This window comes from Stegodyphus dumicola, chromosome 4 (assembly GCF_044657685.1).
Source record: "Stegodyphus dumicola isolate Sdum_Otavi_A_Nest chromosome 4, ASM4465768v1".
In the NCBI taxonomy this organism is placed as follows: Eukaryota; Metazoa; Arthropoda; class Arachnida; order Araneae; family Eresidae; genus Stegodyphus; species Stegodyphus dumicola.
Genome location: NC_140771.1, coordinates 219,725,424 through 219,752,923, shown reverse-complemented (window position 1 = coordinate 219,752,923; position 27,500 = coordinate 219,725,424). Strand labels below are relative to the sequence as shown.

The following is a 27,500-nucleotide window of genomic DNA, read 5'->3' as shown; positions in this document are numbered from 1 at the left end:
TATTGTAAACAATAATTAGATGTTCTGTTAAAACACTACATTTTGGAAAAAATAGCTTTCTTATATACCTGCTGTTACAGCTGCACTTGTATATTTTTTCTACGTTTCCAGGGAAAGAATTTATGCACATATAAATGCAAATTATTTATTAACATATCACAAATTATTCTGAATTACTTTTATATTATTTAGTACATCATCTTTATTTTACGTTCAGAATGTAATTTTACACATTTTCATAGTGCCTGAGTAAGACAAGAATAAACTTTTTATTTTGATATTATTTACTATTATATATTCATAAAGTGTTTTGGAAAGGAAAAAGGTTAGAAAATTATCTGTAAACTGATTTTAACTGACTATTCTATTGAGCTACAGGTGTCATCAGTTTCAAAACTTAAAGATTATAAGATTATTTTGGGTTCAGTTTTGCTTTTAGGAGGTTATTATCGCCTCGAAAAATATCATTGCTTTCCCTTAGTGACTGTAGTCCACTGCAAATACAGTTTCAGAAGTTACTGCAATCTCTGAAACCTTTCATTTATCTTCCATATTATAAAAGAGCATAGTTTATAATGAGTAAGTAAAAATTTAAGTTTCACATGTATTTTGTGGTAATACACACCGCCAAATACTAACAGAAACTGATTCACATATAAAATACATAGTAGGTCCTTCGTATACATAGTACCAAACTGTTATATGAATACCAGCAGTAAGCCAAAATATTGTAAAAATATTATAAAACTTGTGTGTGCCTAATAAACGAACATTTCTTAAATAACAAACAGTATATTGCGTGTAACCCAAAATTTAAGAAATGATGGAAATTAATCTTTCTCAATATATTGAAAGAACATAAAATAATAACTGGACTTGCTCAAACCTGCAGTGATAATCAGAAACACAATTAAGTCACAAGTGACTATTTGTTTACTAAATAGTTACTTCAATGTATCAGTCTGGCCATATAAAAGTTACAAATATTCACCACCTCGACAATTGTTCTTGCGAATTAGAACACAATGGAGTCCTACACTAAAGATTATGAGATCATGTAGATATTTATTTTAATCATCCTAGAAACTATGCTTACAAAAATTTAAGTAAGGAAAATTAACTGAAGAATTCATTCCGCTGATAGAACGGCGGACAGTTCTCACAAATTAAGATAGTTCTTGGTACATTAGGAACAAGCTGTGGAAGTAAGAGCAAAGTCAAAAAATTGGCAACATTTGATCGTATAATGAAACATATTTACTCTCCTGATGAAATAAATTCCTTTAATCAGGAATGAAGACACTCGAAGAATATTCTCAAAATATTGTGACTATTTGTTAACTAATTTCCATCACAACAAATGACAAGAATGGAAAAAAAAAAGAAACATCGACTCACATTTTAACATAAATTAACGGAGAATAGCGACCTTCTGTGTTATCCATCGTTCAAGAGAGAAAAACCATTTCAACCACAATTTAAGAACTTGCTTGTGACTTCGATGATGACTGAATGATCGAAATTCACATCTGAAAGCTTACATTCCTACAAATACATAGTAGGTTCCATTTTCACAGAACTACACAAACATGAACTCCTTAAATATGGTGTAAGCAGATAATATCATATTTCCAGCCAAAACAGTCCATAAGTTAGTTGTATACCGAAATGTAAGAATTTTGCGAATAGAATGAATTTAATGGGCATTCCAGATACGGTTCAGAATTTCCAAGACGTAATGAATTAGATGGCCATTGTAAGACACTCGACTTAGATTAGTGTTTATATAACCATATTAGGTATCTCTAGCTGCACATGGCTCTGTTAGAAGGGAGCAAAACCAGTACAATGCATGCTAGACCTGATTGGGTTAACTCATAGAGGATACTCAGTACAGTTCACCTTTCAAACACATCTGAAGATAGCCTGGACAGTCTTCTTTTCACCTGCAGCATCCATGAAATCATGAGGTTATTACCACATTCAAATCCTTCCATCTGCCCGAAATAACTGGATATAAGGCTGCTCAGAACAGGGTCTTCATTTCTATTCATGAAGTACCTAGTGTCCAGTTTCTGACTCCAGAAGAGTTACATAGCTCTGTGTTGTGCACCGCTCTGGAATACTTGCGTTAGGTGTCCATTCCTAAACCCCATAACATGGCCGGAACATTACACTTTCTTCACGCTGATGTCTATTAAGTTCCTCGCATTGAATTCTGCTGTTACTTCAGACAGTGTTAAATTTTAATTGTGTGAGATAATTTTTGCCACTTAATATTAGTTATATTCATTCAGGAGTTGAGTTCCAACTATTATATCAGATTAAAAGAACAAAAATGACTACCATGCTCTCACAGACGGGCGCAAGTGGTCCCCAAGACAAACAAAATTTTTCGAAAAATTTCAATTTTTATTTGTGTCTTTTTCTGGAAAATACTTTCTAAGTTAATAATTATTGTAATCTAACTAATTATTACCTTTCTTGATTTGTCTCATAAACTATCTTATAAATATTTACGTTTGCCGTACCTCAATCAAATATCGCCTTATGCAACACGTTCTTTCGTCTTCCTTTCTGAACACTTTATTTTTTTAAGACAGTGATATATTTTTATCTTTTTTAAACGAAATGAACGTAATGCTCATGTTTGTTGTTTTAATATGATAAACGATACTCTATAGCCTTATAGTCTTATTATAGATATTTTTGATATGCATTTTACCTTTTAACATCTACTCGAATATTCTATTATACAGTAAACAGTATATGAGCGAAATTGTTAGCAATTTTCAATAAAATAATTGAAGAGATAGACTATACTCAAATTTTATTACTATATTGTTTGCAGTTTTCAATAAAGTAAGTTCTCCTTTTTGTATTTTATTTACTGTTATTGTATTATTCAAAAGTAATATCTTAATTAATATAATAAAAATTAATTTTCTATTTAGACCATATCAGTATAAAGAAAAAAAAAACTTAGCGGTTCTTTCTCAGGATAGAAAAAGGAAACTAGAGTAAGAAAAAAAAACTCCAGAATAATAATGGAATTACATTTCGTAAAAAATCGCAAAAAGAAAAACAAGAAGATAAAAAGGATGATGTAAAATCAGAGTCAGAATCAGATTTAGATTGTACTCCTACTGCTGCTTAAATTCTATGCGGTAACGCATCACAACAAATACCAGACTCTGAAGATGATAAAGGGCCCAAGTACATCAGAAATTCAGAATCCATGTCCATATCTAATAAAATGGATAGAAAATGTAACAGAAACAGGTCAGAATCCTGAAGAATCCTGTATGGACGCTTTCGTGCTTTTACCTATATGTAATGTGTATATGTGCCATGTTCCCTTAGAAAATCCACCATAAAGGTATCACTCCCTTTAGGCAGATAGCTCTTGTGTGCTTTGACGTAATGAACTAAACCAAACAACGACTAAGTGATCTTAATTCCAAGTTTGCATTTTTACTGGGCGCTGAAAATATATTAAACAAGGATAGTGTTGATAACGGTCTTGAAAACAACTGTAAAAAATTGTGTGAATTTTATCATTCACTCCATATTTTAATGAAGCAGAACTTTTGTATGCTAAAATATACGACTCCGAGATGTTACTCCGTAATAGAAAAGAAATTGAATCTAAAACTCCATTACAGCCTCTTACCTTTAATAATCTCTTAAGGAGAATATGTTTTCTCTAAATCTGAGAGTCGCATCTTAAATATTCCTTACTATTTCTATATGTGAACATTCTTTCAGCAAATCAAAATTAATTTTGACATATCTACGTTCAGCAACAGGTCAAGATCGTCTAAGTGACCTAGCATTTTTAAATGTGGAAAGAGAAAAATTTGAAACGATCGCCTTTGAAGAAGTAATTGTTAAATTTGCTTCATCAAAGGCAAGAAAAATGTGTCCATAATAATTAATTATTCTTAATATATTGTTACGAATTTGGTATTTAAAAAGCTAATGTTAGTTCAATTATAAATTAATTGGTTTTATTTCCCGCGCAGTGCAGCGCGTGACGAATATTAAAAGAAGAAAGCTAAGCTGGAAAATTAAAAATACAAGAGCGCGTGCATTAAATAAATAAATATCTCTTTTTGATTTCGAGAAAGTACTGGAAAATTCAAGCGCGTGACTTTAAAATCTTATAAAAGGAGAAAAACATCTCAGTTCGTAGTAGTTGCTTAGTTTGTTGTTGTTTAGAAAACTGCTCTTGTTGATTGTAGCGAGTTCGTGGATTAGCGTTCTTTAGCTGTTTTGAATTACGTTCTATTGGATATTTGAGTAGTTGAAAGATAACTACTGTGAGATATTGTAATACTGCATGATAATTTGAGAAAATTTAAGCATTTTTGTTGTAATAATAATAAATTTTTATTCATTTTTCATCGGACTTGTGCATTCATTTCATAACGAACCCGTACGCACGCAACAATTTTTGGTGTCAAAAGTGGGGTTTTGAATGCCAATTACAAGAGCGATGGAAGAACAATTCAGGCAAATGATGACTGCATTTGCTGCTTTCCAAGAAAAGATGGAAGGGGCCGTCAACTCCGTTAAGGAAGAAATGAAATTGGGCCAGGAATCCGTTAAGGACGAAATGAAAGCCGTTCAAGCTGGTCAAGAAGAATTGAAAAGAGAAATTACCTGCATAATAGAAAATAAATTTGAAGCTATAGAAGGCAGAATTGACACAGTTGAAAATAAAGTTGGACAAATTGAAGAAAAAGTTTCTTCCGTAAAAGATCAAATTGAAGAAAGAGTTTCTTCGGTGAAAGAAGAAATAGAAGAAAAAGTTTCTGCTGTAAAAGAACATATAGAAGGGAGAGTTTCTGCTGTGGAGGAACGAATTGAAGGAAGAGTTTGTGCCGTCCAACACCAAATCGAACAACAAATTGATGATAGGGTTTCTGCAATAGCCAAAGAAGTGGATATTTTAAAGAAATTCGTAGCGACGGCAGGGAACAATAGTGATGGTTTTAAATTCTTGCCGATGCCTGCTCGTCCACCTCTGAAGCTATCCACATATGATGGGAAGACCTCCTGGCAGGTGTATAAGACACAATTTTCTCTCGTGGCGGATGCGAATGGATGGGATTCCCAAGCTAAGGCCTGTCATCTCGCCGCTTTTTTAAGAGCCGACGCAGCGGATATCCTTCAGACTCTTCCCGAAAACGAAAGGTTAGATTTCGAAGCTCTGTCCGGCGCCTTGGAGCTGTGCTTTGGGGAGAAGTGTTTAAAAGACTACAGCAGGCTTCAATTAAAATCTCGTCAACAGAAGCCCACCGAATCACTCCAGGAACTCGCCACGGATGTTGAAAGGCTGTCCCACCTCGCCTTTTGGGAGTGCCCGACAGAAACAAGAGAAATCCTGTCGCTGCAATATTTCATCGACGACATCCGGGATCCTGAAATACAGAAAGCTCTTCGAATGGCAGATGTAAAGGACATAAAAAGCGCTCTGTTGTACGCCATAAAGTTCGAGGCAGACCAGCAAGCAACTAGTAGAGATCGCTACCCAGTTAGAGCTGTGCGAGTCCATGAGCCAGTGAATCAACTGATGGCTCGTTTAGATGATTTAGCCAGACAAGTCGACGCTTTGATACGGAGTAGGAGCGAGAAAAAAGTGGCTCTAAAGTGTTGGAGATGTGGTAGTGAAGGTCACCTAAGACGGAATTGCAGAACACCCCAGGGTACGGAATATAAAGCAGATGATTTTACCAGACAAGTCAGTGGCTTGAGACGGAACAGAAGTGAAAAGAAACTAATTCTAAAATGCTGGAACTGCGGAGTTGAAGGCCACATACGAAGAAATTGCAGAACATCCCGAGGTACGGAAAATAAGACCATTTCCCAGCAACGACGCAGTAAACAAATTAGTGACCATATCGAGGAACAGAGGTTGCCAGATAATGAAAAACCTTGTTTTAAAGCGCTTAAAATTTATACAGTGAGTGGCAACAGTAACGGAATGTCCATTAATGGGAATATCGATGGAGTTCCTTGCGATATGATCATTGACACAGGAGCTAATGTTACCATCATTAGGAAAGATTTAGCTGAACAGTTTAAAGATAAACTTATTTGGACGCCATCCTGTGTTACCCTTCAGACTGCGTCTGGTGATAAGATCGACATAACTGGGAAGTTAAACGTAAACATCACGTTTGGAAGTGCCGCCTACCATCACACGGCTTATGTGGCGGATATCACAGATCCATGCATACTCGGATTAGACTTTCTGAGGAAATATAATTTTTCCTTACACTTCAAAAACAATAAGCTGTTCTCAGCATCTGAAGACATGACGGATCCATCTTCAAAAGGAATCATCGCCTGGAAACGCCGACGTCTCATGTGAAAGACCCTATTCAGAAAACTGCCAAAATCCTACTAGGGTCGGAGAGAAACACCAGACTACCGAGTATTCACCATCAAAGACGCTCTCCGGTCGAGACCTTCGTCTGCCTTGTGACCGCCTGTTTGATCGCCCTACGGATGCGCCTTCATCGCCTGAGGAACACATCCAAGATGTCCAGGCCCGGTTTGAGGGGATGCACCGTTCTGCACGAAAGCGAGTCAACTTGGCGACGGAGAAAGTGAAGACCAGATACGACACGCGAGCTACTAGACATAGATTCAACAAAGGAAACAAGGTGTGATTGTGGAACCCGATTCAACGAAAAGGACTGAGTCCTAAATTACAGTCACCTTCGGATGATCCGTATACAGTGCTGAACAGACTAAATGACGTCATGGTTCGGATTCGTAAGTCTTCGAACTCTAAACCTAAAGTCGTTCATTACGACAGGTTAGCTCATTACTATGGCGATAGTACATAATGTAAATAATTGTAAATAGTGTAAGACCATGGTCCTTTTTGTTTTTAAATGTGTATTTGATTTGATTTGTATTTAGTATTTTGTATCTGATTGCATTTAGTATCTGATTGCATTTAGTATCTGATTGCATTTAGTATCTTCGCATTTAGTATCTGATTTGTATTTGATAGCATTTGATTTGTTTTATTTATTGCATTTATTGTTCATGTTGTTTATTATTGTAATGTAATACTTATTAATGCATTTACGCCACAGTTGTAAGTTTAGATTCCTGTCCAGGGATTGTACTGCCCGGGACGTGCAGTCCTTGGGAAGGGGGCAGTGTTACGAATTTGGTATTTAAAAAGCTAATGTTAGTTCAATTATAAATTAATTGGTTTTATTTCCCGCGCAGTGCAGCGCGTGACGAATATTAAAAGAAGAAAGCTAAGCTGGAAAATTAAAAATACAAGAGCGCGTGCATTAAATAAATATATATCTCTTTTTGATTTCGAGAAAGTACTGGAAAATTCTAGCGCGTGAATTTAAAATCTTATAAAAGGAGAAAAACATCTCAGTTCGTAGTAGTTGCTTAGTTTGTTGTTGTTTAGAAAACTGCTCTTGTTGATTGTAGCGAATTCGTGGATTAGCGTTCTTTAGCTGTTTTGAATTACGTTCTATTGGATATTTGAGTAGTTAAAAGAAAACTACTGTGAGATATTGTAATACTGCATGATAATTTGAGAAAATTTAAGCATTTTTGTTGTAATAATAATAAATTTTTATTCATTTTTCATCGGACTTGTGCATTCATTTCATAACGAACCCGTACGCACGCAACAATATTATATTGTTATTATAAATTATATCTCTACTTATATATAATATATACAAGTATTAACTTCTCTTCACTGTTTAAAAGTTGTATGTTTTTTAAAACATTTATATAAATACCTAAAATATATAATATCTTTTTAACTAATTCTAGATGAGTATCTTGTGGATGCATACGTGAATAAAGCGGCCGCAGCCGGGGTAAAATCGCTGAACACTGGTAGTTCAGTCCAACTTTCGAATACTGGCAAAATTTAAGCCAGTTGGCGCAGCGAAAGTAAAATCGATGTACACTGGTAGTTCGCCCAACTTTCGAATCCCGGCGAATGGGCTGGCTTCATGGGTGCTTTCGTGGTTTTCCGCATGTGTAACGTGTATGCAGTATCTTCTGGATGCATACGTGAATAAAGCGGGCGCAGCTTGCGTAAAACCGCTGAATACTGGTAGTTCGGTCCAACTTTCAAATCCCGGCGTAATATACAGAAATTGTGGATACATACGTAAATACAGCGGGCGGAGCCCGGTAAAATCGCTGAACACTGTTAATTCGGTCCAACTTTCAAATACCAGTGAAATTAAACATGGGAATTCTTTTAAACACGAACAATGAAAAGCGGGCTTCAGGCCGCTCAGCTGGCGGGCTTGCCCGCTAGTATCTGTATAATTTTTGTGCATTTAAATGGAGACTGAATTTATTTTAATAAGATAAATTATGTCAATTTCAGATTAACAGTATTCATGAGAGAGAAAGTATCTGAAACAAATTATATGGTAGCTATGTAAGACATTTTTATATAGGGAGGACTCACCTTCGGCTTGCGCCCAATCCGCCAAACATGGAATTCTGGACTTGAAACTACTTTGACATTCATCATAACGTGCGCTGTCATCCAGTCCTACTGTTTCGAATCGACCTTTAACTCCACAAAGAAGAGCAGTTGCACAAGCTCCGGAATCGCCCACTTGGCTGTCAGTATTATACGTCTGTAAAATATTGACAAGATACGTTGTTATTATAATTACAATGCAAATTTTAAGCATTTTCATAATCTTTCATATTTGTTGATGAAAGCTTAAGAATTAATAACGAAATGTCGTTTTCAGTAAATTTAAAATCTATTGAAGTTGGATAAAAATAGAATTAACCAGATTTCGTTATGTTAGGCTAAGTTAATTGAAACTCGAGGGTTTGGGAACTTATCGGCCTCTCGGGAGAGATGCTTTAGTGGAAGACATTTTACGGAAAATTGGGTCTTATTCAACTTACACATGGGGAAAACAGCTATGCATCCAGCCTATTCTCCAAGATTCGATTAAATATCAAACTTCATGTATTCAATGACTTTAGCGATCGGCCGCAGGTGTGCAAATTCGTTATGTACCTGCATTAATGTTTTTGAAAATTGCAACACAATGAAGGAGTTAAGCAAATCACACAAAACGTACAGGAAATGTAAAGTGTGGTAAGACATGCGCATATTAGAATTACCAAGCGATTCCGCATGGGTGGAATAAGAACCGTTCGCTTGTTCCATATATATAAAAGTACTGTAAAGTTGCGTTGAAGTCTGTTTATCGTCCTCTGTCTGCAGTGAACGTTTAATTAGTGGCCAATATGCTTCGTCAAAAGCTGACCGTGCCATACCAACAACTGAGAAAGTTCGAACGAGACCGCATCGAGCAATTCAGCCCAAACATAGCATAATGCCACAACAGCGATGCGTGTTTAAAAGAAATAGGCAGAGGAGAACTATATGGTAGTGATGCACGCAATAGCACAACGGCACTTCATCTACATGGCTGTGACGGATCGTACAACATCCTCTTGGATGTTAGCGCAACGTTGGAGCTCGGCTACAGGTGTGGTTGTTGTCCTGTTCCATGGTTCGTCTCCGTCTACTGCAGCATGAGCTGTGTGCAAGATTTCCTTTAAGCAGGATTCCCCTGTCGCTGAATCACAGACGCCTCCGACTTCAATGTGCACGACAACATAGTGCGTAGCGTGTATTGTGGAAAAAGTATACTTGGCGATATAATCTAGTGAAGATTGCGGGTAACCTCAACAGAGATCACTTCATAAGGGAAGTTGTGGAGATCCTCCCCATTCCTCGACGCATTCCAGGAGATGTATTTCAGCATAATAATGTTCGTGCACATCTCAGACTGCATAAGACTTCTTTAGGGCACAACAGGTTTCGCTGTTTCCATGGCCTGCTTTTATTCCCTGGATATGTCGCCCATTGAACAGCTCTAACATTCTATAGGTCGGTGACTCACTCGTACAGCAGGTGAAGCGCACACTAAGACTGAACTTATGGAATGCCATTCCTCAGGATTACATCCAGAACCTGTGGATTTTGGTAGCTGTTTACAAGCTCTCAGCACTCAGCGTGGTGGACACACAATGTACTTATTTCCGACGTACGTAACGTACTTTTTATCGATAAATATGATCGTTTATTTATACCACTATCAGTAATATGTGGAATAAATTTCATTCATTTCCGAAATTTCCTTCATGGCATTGCATTTTCGACAAACATTAGTGTAGATTCATAAACATATGAAAGTGTATGAGAAGAGTAAAGGTACTTCAGCCGTCCCAGACTAATGTATGGCACTGTTATTTATTACTCATAATGAAGGGTTTCAAATGAATAATACACAGCAGTTAATAAAACAAGCACTGATTTAAAAAAAAAGAAAAATTAAGAAAATAATTAAGAAATTAAAGAAATTTCTTTCAAAAATTATTCTAATTTTCTTCATCTCCTACATGTTTGGAATCTATATTTTATGATTTTAATCACAGAGTAAAATTAGGGAAACATATGTATATAATATATGATTAAATAAAATAAAGTTCAACCAAATAAAATGCTAAAAAATTAAAAAAGTAAAGTATAATTTGCTTTCTAATAGAAACTATTGGAACTCAATTAAATATTTTTAGGTATTTTTCTAAATTTAATATTATGTTTTCATTATAGTTAAAAATGGAAAGCAGAAATTAATAAAATGAACTCTCTAGACCATTTTGATCTTCTGTAAAATTAGTCCTTTTAAAGAAGAAGTTTCAAGGCTTTTGGAGACTGTTAAAGAAAATAACTGAATCAGAACTCACTGTCAAGGAAAATTACTGAACTTTATTATCCTCTGTATCTTTACAGAATTTTTATAACAATTTGCATGGAATTTTCCTTCTCGTTGGGATTTTTAATTACTTTATTACTTGTTACTTACTACTTAATAACATTTGCAGTCTTTGTGACTCTTCCTTACTGCGGTTTTGGAAACCTTCAATTTTGCTCACCGATAAATCTGCCTTCTGCTCCTCTGGCCGAATTGTTTCCTTTTGTGTAGAAACTCTAATTTGGATTGTAAATATTGTTTTTTTAAAATTTTTAATTACATTTGGTGTTTTATGGTTTTCTGTGTTTTACAGATTTTAATGAAAATGTTTTCAGATATTATGTATTTTTTGACGCGAAATGAGAACTGAATTAATTGAATGAGAAATATACCTCTCATGAAATTCGCAGAAATATGGTTAAATGAAATGAAGCAAATAATGTGTATAATTTAATAGACCATGCAGAGAAGTGATGTGGTGCCCACATCAAATTTTTTTAAATTGTGGAAGTAGTTTAGACTGGAACGAACTTAAGACGTTTTGATGGTCGGCAATAAATTTATTTGATGAGTAGATTGCTTCGTGAAGGCTCAGTGTAGGTTGATATTTTGGGAAAAAATAAATATGCTTTTTCAATGTGATTGAGATATAAAATACATAATATAAGAAAACGTTTTTCTAACTTATATAAAATTTAAAACGCAACAATGTTAGGTTTAGTGTAGGTTTAGACAAGATCTCAAAATTTCTCGAATTTTATAATTCACGTGGTGTGTTTCTCTTCTGTTTTCTTTTTTAAGTTGAAAGGTTTTAGCTAAATTATTTAAAATCGTATTAAAAAGTATTATTATTAAAAAGTAAGTATAATTATAATTATTATTATTATTATTATTAACAAATAAATTGAGCATAAGTTAAAAATACTAATTTTACTTTGTTATTAAAAAGTAAGAAATAAATTTTACAAGCATCACAATACGTAACCATGTTCACAGGAAATTAATAAATTAAGTATAATAAGAATATTTAGTTATATAGGGTATCTCAGTACTAAACAGGGAAAAAAAATCAGCATTGAACATATTCTTGGTCACGTGAAACTAAAACTAAAATCAGAGGTTATCTTTATGAAAACAATGCTAGAATCTTAACAAAACTCTAAGAAACAATAGATGCGAAATCATAATAGTAAAAATGACACGACCTTAAAATATTCCTTCCAAATACACAAAGCAATGGAGTGAAATCTTCCAATGTATCCGATGGTATTAAGATACCGTATAATTCAATACAGCGGATAGGAAGACATATTTTTCGATACACATAACTAAAAGATTATTCTTGGCCCAATTCGGCAAAAAGACACTGAAGTTGGAGCGCAAACTGACTTAATTCACTATTCTATTAAGAGTTTCAAATGTAAACAAATCATCCCCTCATTAGGTTTAACAACGCATCTAAACTTTTAAATAGTTGACAATTCTACAGCTATTGCATGCAGATTAAATAAAGGCATAAAACCTTTAACGGAAAGTAAGAAAAGCAAAACTGAATTCCTTTTAAAGCAAAAAAATACACAGTTTACCAATATATAAAGAATAAAAATCTCAGCTCACCGAGCCGGGTAACAGAGAGGCAATATATATATATACACGTTTAGGGCTGCCAATTGCAACGAAAAAGGGAGGTGCACAACTACGCGTTATAGCAGTCCTATGTACAATATGACAACGTTCTACGACTACTCATTTTTGAGTTAAGCGAGATACATATAAAAAAATCACTTCTGTATACATTTTAAATCCTTCTTACAAACCGCTTTGGAAACGAATTCCTATATTCTCTCCGTAGATCTCCGTTTTCTCCGTTTCTTTATTCTCTCCGTTTTTCGCGACTTCAGATGTCGCGCAAAAACATCATTCAAATGGATTCAAGAGCGGTCAAAATGGATATTTTCGTTGAAATATAATGCTCGAAATTTTTCGCCATTATAATATTTCTTTTCCTTCGTATAAGGAAGGAAAAACATTGAAATAATTACATTAATATTTGTTTGGTTTCTATAAGTAAATTCAGTATGAGTTTTCCAGAAAAATGGAAGCCCATTATTTAAAATCTAATCTAAGCAACTTTACCGCATTGAAACTAACTTTTTTCTATATCCAAAAAATACATAACCATTTAAAAGTTAAATTATTATTAATATTGAAGACGAGTCCAAGTACCTTTACTATGTTTCCCTTCAAAAGCTGTTTTATTCTAACAGAAACGTGTAAACAACAGTAACTTTAATAACCAACCTATGCACAATGTACCCTTCTATATAATTCAAAGCTTCCAAGCTTCGGATAATGTAAAATAATCATAACGTGCAATAAAAATAAATTCAGAGAAACAGAACCTACTATTAATTTAATAAATACTTCTGCTTTAAGTATTAGTTTCTGAGTTTTCCTGTTTTCGAGTATTCTTGAAATTATCCTGTAGCAAATTCCTTAGTTCTTATTTTTGTTTTCGCGAAGCATTTGCAAATATTTTTCTAATCAAATTCCTAAAGTAAATGCCGATAGTTGTTAATTCGTTGAACTTAATTTTCCACCATTTCTAAGTTAGGAATTCCCATTAAATAGCTAAAATATACTCTGCAATGTAGATTACAAAGCAAACGTTTCAATGATAATAAGGTATAGCATTCATTTGCATGTATGAATATATTACGGAGTGATTAATTAAGTCTGAAAATAAGATTTGAAGCGTGATTGCTTAGTCAAAATTTGCAACAAAATGTTACGTTTTAACGAAAATTCTCCACTAAACCAGTAAATGAAACGAAACGAAAACGTAAATGTCAGTACATAAAGTTCTATCGAGAACAAATAATTCAGCTCTGTTTCACATAAAACAAATATTATGAATGTTTCTGAGCTTTTGTTTCATGCTAGAAGAGTACTTAGATAGGACGCTAGAACTTCACGATTAAGAAAGCATGTACATTTATGTCGCAGTATTGTTCCAGATAAAACATTTATAAGCAAGAAATACATATTACATAACATTGCATGAGAAAATTTTTTATTTACATAAAAACACTGAATAAATTAGTATACTTTTAAATAAATGTATACATATTAGTGCTCCCGGTTATACTCCCTTTTAGCTATTTCTAACTATACATTTCTCTTTAAATTAAGAATATTTCACTAAAAAACCAAATGAAAGTTTTAAATGTTCGCTTTGCAAATATCAAATGACATGAGCACAGTACAATCAACACGCTTCTAAAGGTCGTATTACAAAAAAAAAAAAAAAAAAAAAAAAAAGGTTATGATATATATAGTAATAATCCAATATATAGATTTTTGATTTGTATCATGAAAAAAGCATAAAATGAACTTTCATACCCCTGATAATATAGAGTCTGCACAGGTATAATATTTATATGATTTGAATACATTGACGAGCTAACACATTATGACCATCCCCACATTTTGCATTGAACTCGTCTGGATGATGTGGAGGGCATGTGATGCATGTGAAGTAGAAATGGTGTTTAACTGTTGCTGGAGAAGGTAAGGAATCATTTTTGCACTTACTTTATCAGGACTACCATTTCCTTCTTATCTGTTCAGCAAACATGTAAGTGTCCTGAGTAGAACAGTGAATTTACTTAAAACTATGTCCCTTTAAATTGTAGAAGAGATGACAAAGAAAGGAAGGGTTTAATTTCCCTTTATTCTTCACAATTTACAACCGCTCCCGCACTTTGGGATACAGAGACCAGTACTTGTGATCTGAACGTAAAAATAAAAACTACAAACTAACTTAATTTAAATAAAAGCTAAGCTTAAATGCTTTACAAAGGCTAGTAACACTAAGATTGGCCTTTTAGATCTTTACCGTAAGCAGTACGCATAATGCGGGCAAAACTACAATACGTCTTCAAAATCAAGAAGACTAAACCTTTGGTCTTAAAGTCGGACAACAACTGACTGAAAGCGCGTGTGAAGTAATGTGGCGAGGAGTCTCACTCTCTGTCTCTCTAACTCTTCTTGGCTAAAAACCACAACTTAAACACTTAAGAGTTTGTAAGCACAATTTGCATAGTAAAACTGACACGTTTATTCTGGCCAGAAGTGGAAAATAAAAGAGGACAGTAAAGTTTTAAAATAAAATAAACTTTAGTAAAACTTAAGATCCTTATAACGTTTGCGAGTTATGGGAAAAGCTGCTGATCTAACCGAATTTGATAGAGAGCAGATTGTAAGGGCCCGAAGTTTCTTGAACGAGTATCTTCGAAACTGCATTTATCTGGTATCTCCGACTGGTATGTTATTCACGATCTGTCTTTATTAGTATTTGGTACATGACGATCAAACTAGTAGTAGACGCCAAGGCTTGGATGTCCACGCGTCATTAAAGAAAAAAGGACGTCGGAGAGTGTCCCGCTTGATACAGCAAAATCGGCTCTAGATAGTGGCTCAGCTAACAGCACAATACAATGCAGATCCAGGTGCAATTGTTTTGGAACCCACAGTTCAGCGGGCACTGTTGGCTATATGAGACTGCGCAGCAGATTTTTCACTCATGTGCTTCTGTTGACCAAGCGCCAATGTCAGCTACGCCTAGTGTGTCAGAGTGGCCCCGGGTACATTGAGACTGGACCATAAATAAGTAGAAGATAGTTGTCTGGTGGGATGAATCAAGAATTCTCATGCATCACGTCGATGGTTGTGTCAGGGTACACCGTCTTCCAGGCGAACAGTTGCTCTCCTCCTGTACAGGAAATCACACACAGGATGGGAGTAGCGATAGTATGCTCTGGGAGATGTTCTCAGGGTCTGGGATCCTTAGCTGTCGTAGAACAGACCGTGAAAACTGCAGACTATCTGAACGTAGCTGCGGATCACACCTGTGAAACATTAACGTAATTTATGCCAATTTGTTATTATCTCTAATCAGTGTATTATTTTATCTTTTAAACTGTGCGAGTTTAGTTTTTAGTGTATCTAACTTTATTTACGTTAACTGTGGAATAGTAGGGCGTGCTCTTGGTAGTTTTCACTGACCATTTGCTTCGAACGCGTACATCTACAGAGACATCCACATCGCTTTTCATTAAAAATATCCTTTGCCGAAAGTCACGTAGCAAATGTTGTTGCAGTTGTTTCTAATGCTCACTTGTCTGACCTATAGTCAGCCCAATTCCACAGAATTCCTCTTGGCAAGGAGCGTAAGTTTACGTCTGTCGTTAGCAACATCCTTGATTACCTTTTAGATGACACTGCAGTTTAACTCAATTCCGCCTCCAATTTTGACGGAGAGCACCCCGGGAAACAGGTTCCGGGGGTTTCCCACACCTCTTTTTCTACCAACAACCACTCGAGAAGACTTTCGGCTCGCAGCATATTTAGAGTGCCCTCATGCCCCACGGACACTATACATTTACAAACATCCATGCCTTCTTCGGGATTCGAATCCGAGCCCTTCGACACGGTAGTCAGCAACGCTAATCACTACAACCAGTTGGGCGGCAGAAATCTTTTGATGGATTTATCATTGAGGTGTAACTTTAAGCCAAACACCTAAATTACTTTTCGATAGACGAGGTAGAATACGAAGGTTAATGCACTCACTTTCAGGACAAGCTTTAACTAAGTAAGTAAAACAAAAAATATACATAGTGAAAGTAATTGACTAGCTATGTCCAACGTAGTATTCGAAACTTTTAAAACATTTTTTTATATCGTCGAACCAGTTTTATGGCATAACTTGCGCATCCCATTTCTTTTCCTTGCGCTGTAGCCAGGTATTGATGGAAGATGAGATATATTCAGCAGAAATGAAACCCGCTTTCCATACTCACATCAAGTGCACCATAAAACTATCTCTAAATAGTCTACAATAGGAGAACAACGATCCGTTTTTTCTAAATTAATTAAAACTCCATGTGAAGTTCCCAAAATAGATGCATTCATTCGCTTGTTGTCCTGAAAAGATTCGTGGTAAATAGGAATATTTTAATTCAACTGAGGAAGTCTAATCGATCATATACGAGTGACTAATGTGCAGTACAACTGTTGCTATAACGGAAGAAATGTTCTAAGAGTATACAACAATTCTTTTTATAAGCATTTGAAAGTAACTGTGGCGTATCGTTTCACAGGAAGTATGTTTCATATTTCAATATTATCTTCAAGTATTTTCATTTTTCATTACATTTTGTGTTTCCAAAATATACTAATTTAATATGCGTTTTTTTCTGATTCCTTCTCTTAGCTTTCCATGAGTAATCGTCCAGCACAAGAATTTCTGATCAATCTTCTATTTTGAAATAAGCGATTACTTGTGTGCGCCCACCAGCGGCCGAGCGGTAAAGTCGCTGAACACTGGTGGTTCGGTCCGAGGTTCGAATCCCGCGAACGGGCTGGCTGCATGGGCGTTTTCGTGGTTTTCCCCATGTGTAACATGTATACGAGCCAGTTTTCCTTAGAAAATCCTCCACGAAGGCATCCCTTCCCTTAGGCAGATAGCCCTCGAGGCTTTGCCATAATCACACACACACACGATTACTTGTGTTAGAGCTAGAGCTAGTGCTAGAGCTTATTATCAGTAATATTTGCAATTTCAACAAACATTTGCGTGAATATAATGAGAATTGAAAATTTTGTTTACGTTACTCAAACAAATAACTTTGGAAAAGTATTTGCTCTTTTTTTACCATATTTAAAAAACTCCGATCAGTTTATAGTTTCATAGCAAGAAAACATATTTTTCCCTACTTGGAAAAAAAACCTCATTTGTTGTATTCAATACCGATATTTCTATTCACTGTATTCAAATGATATATGTTATATTTCATTCATATTAAGGTACATTATGTGAATTCATACATTATGTGGGAATAAATGGCGGAAATAAAGGAAAGCAAACTTTGGGAATAAAATGATTTCCCGCCAGATACTCCAGGCGGTCTTGCGTAAGAACCCCATCTCCACTATCAAATAAATGCTGTGTTATTTCACGGCCGGCAAAACACCGAATCAAATAACGTTACCTTTGCAAGCGCTACGTATTCGAATTTGTCGAAGGCCAGTTCGTTCTCTTCTCCACTCTGCCCTCTCCTTTGTCCCCTTAGGATACGAGCGGTAGTCACAGTGGTCATTCCCATACCGTCACCGATGAAGAGAATCAAATTCTTGGCCACATTATAGTTTCGGTCGTCGTCCAGATTTTTGAGTAGCTGACTCTTTGCCTGCTGATACCAGTAATATCGATCTGAAATGAAAAATATTCTGACTTTTAACATTGTTGATACATATATGCGGGATATAAAAATGATAAGTATGACAAATATAAAAAAAAATCCTATGTAATGGTAAACATTAAAGGTTTTATGAAATGAGAGGCCCATATCAACCGAAACTTTAGGAGGTTACTCATCTTGGTATATATATATATATATATATTGAATTTTTCATTTTTTTATTTGAACCTGAAAAATAATTTAGTTCTTTTTATGTAACAGACCTCTGGTTAAAGATGAAGAAATACATGCACTGTTTTGAAATTGCTCAGTTTGTTACTTCGATAAATTCAAGTCTATTACATTTGCATACGCAAACATATTACTAAAATATTAAACCCCAAACAAAGGAGTATTATATTTCAGAATTCGCAATTTGTTAGAGCAGGTGAATAAATTATGCTTTTGCAACGTAAAACAGTGGATACTGAAAGAAAATATTATAGACGCTTCTAACGTGCAAAATACTACAGAAAATAGGTATTGTCTCCGAATAGCTCAAGATACTATATGTTTTGCAATTTATGATTGTAACTGAAAGAAGTGTTGCTAATATTTTGCTGCAAAATTAGGAACAGTTTTTTAAATTCTGCAATCTGCCAGATTACTTGAAGAGTAGCACCGCAATACAATGTGAAAAGATGCGAAACTTTGAAAGAGTAAATTATGGACGTCAAAATTAGCATAAAAATTTTTATCACGCTGTTGTACAATCTGTTAATTAGCAATTTTTTTTTACTTAGTATCTTTAATACGTCAATCTTGTTCCGTGAGTGTGGAGCTGGAGGCAATTTTACTGAAATGTAAACTCATGAAGATAATTACTGCACCAGCTTGTGCCGCCGTAAGCTGAACTGGTAATTAGTTGTATATGTAGCTTTTAGATTCAGTATCCTGCGAAAGATAATATGAAACTGGCCAGAAATGGCGGGATGAATCTGGCAAAATGGCGGGGCTATTAGTCTCGAAACGACATTTTGCGATGAATCGCTAAAAGTGCTGAATCACTTTTCCAATTGTTGCCACCAGATACTGTAGCCATATATTATATTTAAAGAAAGTATCCGCATGAATGTATATATGTTTCTCGCACTGTGAAAAAACGATGGTACCTAGAGCTATAAAATTTTAAATAACGTAATCATCCACTCGAACATGGGCACCTGGAAGATCGAATTTTGAATTTATTTCGAATTTGCTTTATTATCCGTTTGATATTTTATAAAACGTTAATGAACTTTTGGTTAAGAAATTTAACGATTTTAAAGTGAGCAATGGCAACACTGTAGGAAAAAAAAATTACCTCCAACGCGCGAAACTGCCTATCATAAATACTAAAGACATACAGTTTTTAAATATTTTGTGATATTGCTGTTGAATTGAATGTCATGCGGTTTAATTGCGAAGAACGTGGTATTTAATAAATAAAGGTTACAAAAAATTCCATTTGACCGTAATATATAACCGAAGGCTCTCAGATTTTTTTTTGGGGGGGGGGTGTATTTGCTTTATATCCTCATTTCTTTCTTTTTCACTTTTTTATTCTGAATTCAAAATGGATATATTTAACAAATTTCAAAATAATATTAAATAATTGAAAAAATAAATATTTGCGACTGAAAGGGTTAATTGTTGTCAATTCATAAAATCAAACTTTTGCCATTGTTGAATAAAATGAAAACTTAAATAAAAAAAAAATAAAATAAATTCTATTTCAGACGCAGAAGCAAGTATAGAAATTGACAAGTAGAAATTTTGCAATCGATAAAAAAAAGAATTTTACAAAGAGAATTAGAAATTATTACTTAAGGAATTAAAACGCATTTCATTTCTCTTACTTATGATATTAAAATACACGTAATCCGAAACTTTAATTGGAAAGGCTATTAAATAAACTTTCTAAATGATTGTTTTTCTTACGCTGATTGAGAAACTCCATTTTATAATCCTGAAGATCAGCGCTGGTGCTAGGGGTTTCGACGCCAACTTAAAAATTCGAAAAAGAATATTTCAGAAGTTTAAAATTTTTACTTTCTTTCTATGTTACGTGAGAGTTTGTAGAAATAAAACAACAAGAGCAATTTCCAATTTGTGAATGACCATAGGTGTAAGCTGATTTTTGCTTATAAATTTTAAAACCAAAATTTTATATAATTAAATTTTGAATTATTGATTCCAAGATAATCCCTTACTCAGTTATGAAATGTCAACATTCACATAGTCGCTTGATGCATGCCTAAAATATTTGCCAAATATCCTTATATCTGACTTACAGCGGAAAATGTCGAAATTCACCACGCACTTAATGGTGAATGTTGAATACTTTGGAGATTTGCATTTTATTCTCCGTATTTCATGCGTCATAAAACTTCAAAGGTGACTAACGTTTTCGCTTGTCTTGCTGAGAGAAGTAACCAGTCCCTGGTGAGAAGACTTCTTCGTAACTCTATAGAGGCGTTTTCACTGGTGACATGTAGCTTTTGATTCTAATGCGAGAAAGGCTATTCGATATTACTTGGCCTCTTAATAATGACAGCAGCCATGCTTGGATAAACGCTAAACATTTAGTTTTAAATTTAGTCGATAAAGAACTTTTCTTTTACTTTTGCATTTATACCGTATAATGTTAAAATATGCAAAAGCTTAAGTAACAGCACATGTAAATAAACTTTTCAAGTTAAATAAAACATTCTAAATGAGAAAAGAAAATAATACAAAAAAACTTAATTATGTGATTGAAATCTTCTTTATTGCAACAACATAAACTTTAATGACATTTTGAAATGCACAAGAGTCCCTTGCTTTTACAACTGCATTTAGTTGTGCAACACTTCCTTATGCAGTGACAGCATGTATAGCCTTGCCCTCCACTTCTCGAGTTAGCTTCTTTCAGAGACATTTCTTCAGACAGAAGAAATCTCATCTATGGAAAACAACTTTTCTTTAAAAATTACGAACTAATTAGGTGTATAAAGCTGCTTGAAAGTGCCATTTGTATTTGCTAGTTTAAAAAAGTCGGAATCTTCTATTCTAACAACAACTGCCAACACATTTCGGTCGTCTGTACGACCACGGTCGATATCAGGGACTTGTATTCTTACGGTATCAGTAATTTGAGCAGCAATTAAGTTTTTTTTTTTTTTAGGTTCGTAATATTTTTGTTGCTTGCAGTAGAACATTCTCTTTCGCGGCCGATCTTTTTATAGAAATTAACTCGTGTTGTTCAGTCCAGGCTTGATACGAAGTCATGCTAGGTTGCTAGTCCTCCTCAATATTTTGCTTTGGAATATGGTTTTCGGTATGGCCACTCCTCAAATTTTCTTCAAAAGTATTAACAGTTTCTTCAAGCTGTTCTTCGGTTTCAAAAGTATTAGCAATTTCTGAAGGGTTGTTCTTCGGTTTCAATATTTGCGATTTGTTCGCCAAGTAAAAAATACGATGCTATGCCTCTTTTTGGTTTAATGCCAAACGTAGCTTCATAAGGAGTAATCAATCCCGGTGAGGAGAGATATGTTTGAAAAATAAAAACAATTGTTATCTCGTTTACTCGCAATTAATGCATTTAACTTTTCAAGGTAAAGTTCACGATTCGCTGCAGTATCCATTCAACATAAATTAGGGTATTGGATAAAAAACCAAAATTTAAGAAAACGTTATGCGTACCATCAAACCTAGCATAAGACTGACAAACGGTGTTTCAGAGTATAACAAATACATGCTACATAACTTCAATCGCAGCATAGCCAAGGATTTGGCGCCAAACAGTCGTCCCTCTGTTGAACTCGACTTCTCCTTTCGACCTCCACCACAGTATATCTATGATTGTCGACATACACCTGTTATGGTCCGAATGTACAAGAATATAACCAAATATTCGGTCTTTCACCGACGTATTTGGTATGTGTTGACATTCACCGGTGAATGTCGACATTCTCCAATTTCGGTCTTTCACAGTAACATATTCATTAAAATATTGGATTACGTGAAAATAGTAAAATTGATATTTTGGGAATCATTGCACAGAAAATTTTGCATTTTTATGTAAGTGGATAAGCATATGGATTTGATTTTGCTAATATATTGGGAGTCTGAATTTTGTTATGTAAAGATATTGTTACAGATAAATTGATACTGAGCTCAAACCTTTCAGCCCAAAGTTCAAAAATAAAATTCATGGTCTCAGCTCATTAGGTTCGGTGTTTTAGAGCATTATGAAAATTGTTAATGTTGCGTGAAGTCATTTATCGGAGTCTAACAAACACATTGCTCTTTCCGCTTTTTTATTTTCAGTCCTACGGTGTGACTTGGCATAGGTCTAGTCCTAGATCACTAAGCTTTTCGTGTACTTTCATGACTTTTGGATAAAGGTGGCGTTGAGATTTCACCAGTCTTTTAAAGTTAAGATCTAGATTCGTGGGTTTCCGAATGTGAAGGTCACTTCTAAGTGGGCAGAAGGGTGTCCGCCGATAACATCGCGGCAAAATCATCGCGGGCGTAAACGTCGCAGAAAAAACAACGCAAGGCGAAAACGTCGTGCTGCAAAACATCGAGGGAGAAAACATCGCAGTTCTAAAACATCGTGGTACAAAATATCGTCGTCTAAAATAAAGCGGTTCAAAAACTTCGCAGTTTAAAAATATCGTCGTCGAAAATATCGCGGCAAAAAATAATGTATCAACAAATCATCGCAGGACGATAACATCGCAGACCTGCTTTTTTCAGGCTTTAATAATTGTAAATAGATATTCCCATAATGATTTGTGAGCGCGAGATGGAAAGAAAGATAATTTTTACTTTCATATTTTTTATTAACTAATCAATTCTTGCTAAAAACGTAAGAATGAAACTTAAGAATAAACTGAAGCAGAAGAAGAAATAATTTTCATTAAGAGTATTAGATTGACAAAAGTGAAGAAAATAATCTCATAATTAGCAATTTTTTATAGATAAGTTCATGCAGTTTCGTAGCTTCCTTTTTCTAAACATTTTTAGATTATACTTTTAATGAAAAATTACCAGTACAAACTTTATAAAAAATGATTTATTAATGACCTTTGTTAGTTAACTATGTCAGTTTAAAATTATATTAAATGCTATAAATTGCCTTAATTTTCTATGCTTAAATTTCCTTCTTACTTTTTCAGCAAAAATTTATTAGTTAATAAAATATATGAAAGTAAAGAATATCCTTCTTTCCATCTTGCGCTCACAAATCATTATGGAAATATCCATTTACAATTAGTAAAGCCTGAAAAAAGCATGTCTGGGATGTTATCGTCATGCGATGATTTGTAGATTATTTTTTACTACGATATTTTCGACGACGATGTTTTTAAACTGCGAAATTTTTGAACCGCTTAATTTTGGACGACGATATTTTGTATCACGATGTTTTAGAACTGCGATATTTTCTCCCACGATGTTTTGTAGCACGACGTTTTCGCCTTGCGTTGTTTTCTCCGCGACGTTTTCGTCCGCGATGTTTTTGCGGCGATGATTTCGGCTGTAACCGGCAGAAGAATAGGTAAAGGTCTGCAGCTCCTTTGACTCCACAGACGCAACTGTCTCTACTGGCGAGGTTCCTTTTGAGAAAATAATCTGGATATGGTCCAGTGAGGATACGATGAGGTAATAAGTTAGGAAGGACATCTGATTTCTGTGCCGATTTTCGGGAAGAAAAAGTGGGTGCGAGGGTCTGTTGCATCATTATTCCACTCTTCTTGTCACTCTTTCAAATAAATAATAAAAACAAACCTGTAGAGCATCAGCTGGCAAATAAGGCCCGATTAAGAAAATCTGGGGCTCTGGGCACACCGTTCCTTTAACTGCCTCCTACCCATTTTTCTTGTTTTTATGAGGAGAAAACAGGATTAAGAAGATTTGTAAATTTATTTTGGGGTCTATAAAGTTCGGATTCAATCAAATTATATTTCTCATGAACAACTCATCATTTGCTTCTCATCAAGGTGAGTTGTTTAGACACATTGACAGTAGAAAGTATATCAGATATGGCTGTAGGAAATGAAAATATTATAAAACACATTCTTATATGATTCACATTCTGGAAATATATTTTTATTTGTCATGCGAAAAAAATCAATTTATTCATCATGATGATATCATTCAGCACAAAGTTAAGACGCGTAAAAAGATTATTATTTAAATGTAATAAATTGCCTTTTCATAAAGAGAATTTCCCTAAATTCTATATAAGAATACCTAACGGATTCTATACAATAAAATAAAACTTTTGTTGAAAAACGATTTAAAATGTTTTCCTGTGTTAATGCTACAAAATTTGCCAAGCTTAAGTTTAAATCTGAAAACATAAATAAGTAATTAAGTTAAATGAAATGAAATAAATAATTAAAAAAATCTGAAAGGTTTCCAAAGTCCAAAGAAGCGTCTTTTTAACGTTTCGTGTATTACCTTTATTTATTAAATATCATGTTCTTTGCACTTAAGTCATAAAATTCAGTACAATAGCAATGTCGCAAAATAATTTTAAAATGAGTGTATCTTTAGAATTTCTGATACACATTTCCGCGTGCTGGAGATAAAAAGGCCTTTGCTCGATTTTAAATCGTTGAGTCTGTTACTCAAAAATTCGTTAAAAAATTCGTTTTCTAAATATGAAATATAATTTAATAATTCGTTTTCAAAATATGAAATCGATCATAAAACAAATTCCAAATTTTCAAATTTGGTCTTCCACATGATATATTCGTAGGAGGATTACGTCATTCTAAATTCGATGGCTCTAGGTACCGTTGTTTTATCACAATGCGAGAAATATACATATATTTATGTTGATTTTTCATTATTTAATTTCTTCAAATATAATACAGGACTCTAACATTTGGTAGCAACAGCTAGAAAAGTGATTCGCCGTTTATAGTGACTCAACTCAAAATCGCAAAACGAAAACAATAGTCATTTCAGGGACAAAGCCCCTTTGGACTAAAAATAAAAACCCGCCCTCAAGGTTTCAATGACGTAATTACCAGACTATATTATTATTGACTGTAATGTTTTGTTAGTTCATGATTGCAGGCGAAAATCCTGGAATATCATTTTGCAGACTTATAAAAATAAATTGCACTATTAAATTTGTAAAATTTTATTTTAATTTATTATCTGAAAACATTCAATTTCGCACTCATTTTTCTGAGTGGCCACAGTCTCACAGACCAGAGCCAAAAATTTACTTTATTTCGAAAATTACTGCCACTTCTCGCTTTCAAATCATAAAGTTTGTTAATCAAACATTTGTGAATTCTACAAAATATGAAATTAAGCATTACCAAATATTAAGCGTATTATTATAATATATGATCATATTCTGATGCTGAAGAAAGCAAGTGATTGCGTGATATTCTGTCAAACATTTTTTTGTTAATGTCTCAATTTAAATAAACAGCTGCTGTTGGCAACTTTGTTGTTTCAAGTTACGATAATTGATACAATATGTTATAGCCATATTAATTCTTTTATTGATACTGAAAAAAGTTGTTATATTACATTGAATTTAAATCATGACATCATACATATTAACCTGAAGTGTCAAAAGTTTTTGTTTCCTGGTTTGGCAACAAAAAATTATTCACAAACTGGTTGTTGCTTGGTGAGAGTGAACAGTAACAAGCGCAGCAATTTTGTCATAATGCTGTTTCCGTCCCTTCGTATTTCTGGTCTTTATTTCTAACGAATACATTTCTACCGTTAAATAAAAAGGCCCACCAGCGGCCGAGCGGTAAAGTCGCTGAACACTGGTAGTTCGGTCCGAGGTTCGAATCCCGCGAACGGGCTGGCTGCATGGGCGATTTCGTGGTTTTCCCCATGTGTAACGTGTATACGAGCCAGTTACCCTTAGAAAGTCCTCCACGAAGGCATCCCTCCCCTTAGGCAGATAGCCCTCGAGGCTTTGCCATAATCACACACACACACTCTACCGTTAACCCGCGAGCACACGCACCGATCCGACGAACACGAGAACACGCGCCGGGTATGTCCTACCCGAATAAAAAAGTTGTAAATAAAAATTTGCCGAAAAAAATTAATCGGTTTTTTAAAAGAAATTAAAATGTAAAACCAAGTTAATACTTCATTTTAGACAAAATATGAAAAAATAAGGAGAGGAAAAATTATTTACTTACAAATTTTAACATTGTTTACAAAATGAGGTCATATGTTCCATACATATACTTTTGCTACAATTTTCACAAATGAATCTAGTCTTTCTATCTTTTTTCTTGGAGCACTCTGTACACCTCTTGTAAGTCATTTTAGGTTTTTTGGAGGGCGGTCCATTGTTAAAATGTTCATCGGTGGTCAGTGTTCGTCCTAAATCAGGAACCACATATGCTCGTCGTCGTTCATTTTGAACATATTCTATTAGCTGCATCCCTAAGGCTTTGAGAAAAGTACTCATCCCGTTCACGAGTGAAATTTTCTCGTATTGAATCAATATAAATATTTTTATTGTCAACTAAGGACTCCAAAGGTGTTGAGAAGTCTTTAGAATACTTTGTATTTCCAGGGAGTTTAGTTATAATATTTTGGGCGCCAATTCTAACATTAGTCCGGAATTTATTTTTGTTCCATTTTACTCCATTTTTTCCCAACATAGAACTCATTGCTACGTTCCAGAGTTTCATTTTCTGTTTCTGTATCTGATTCACTACTCTACATAGATGAATCATGATTACTAATTATATTCTTCGTCATCAACATCTTCCTCTTCTTCACTAAATGAATCCTCATCAGAAGAAACTGTTTCAAGGAGATTTCTCAATCTTTTCATGTCTTCATCGTAAGGAATATAAGGTGCCATGCTTACAACTCAAGAAAAACTTATACTAAAAGCTTGAAAACGAGAAGTGCGAAGTGACTCACTGAGAAACGCCAGTACACGCGCGGGTATGACATGCCCGAACAATGCTGGTCCTAAAAAACCGTTGCACTTGCTACCTCAGCAATTTCCCCCATTTAAGTATGCGACCTTGAACTCAGCTACACCAAGTTTCATCCTTTTATGAAAGAATGGGCGAGAAATATACAAAAAGAAAAATGTACATGGGTATGTCATACCCCCCGCGTGTGCTCGCGGGTTAAATAAAAACAAAAACATTTATGAGATTATTTATAAAATATTTTCATTATTGCCATACATTTTTAAAAATATTTTTATTTATACTCATTTATTATTAACACCTCGAAGATATGTTAAAACTGCATTGAATATCACCGATAAGTAAGCACAAAAGAAGATCAAAATAGTTTGGAACTCAGCCTGTTTAATTCTGAGCAAAATTATGCACCCAAACAAAGTTTAATTCGCAGAGTTCTTTAAGATTTGGTATAATTTCTTTTCATAATTATTTCACGCTTT

At 34.5% G+C, this 27,500-nt stretch overlaps 1 protein-coding gene across 1 annotated transcript in view; it reads right to left on the bottom strand.

Moving 5' to 3' along the window:
* Window positions 1–27,500, bottom strand: part of LOC118197207 (alkaline phosphatase-like) — a 266,814-nt gene that overhangs the window by 76,299 nt on the left and 163,015 nt on the right. Inside the window, exons 2-3 of the mRNA XM_035368712.2 lie at window positions 17,861–18,081; window positions 8,483–8,657 (exon numbers count right to left, since the gene is read on the bottom strand). Coding sequence (XP_035224603.1) covers window positions 8,483–8,657; window positions 17,861–18,081 — 396 coding nt within the window. The remainder of the gene's footprint in view (window positions 1–8,482; window positions 8,658–17,860; window positions 18,082–27,500) is intronic.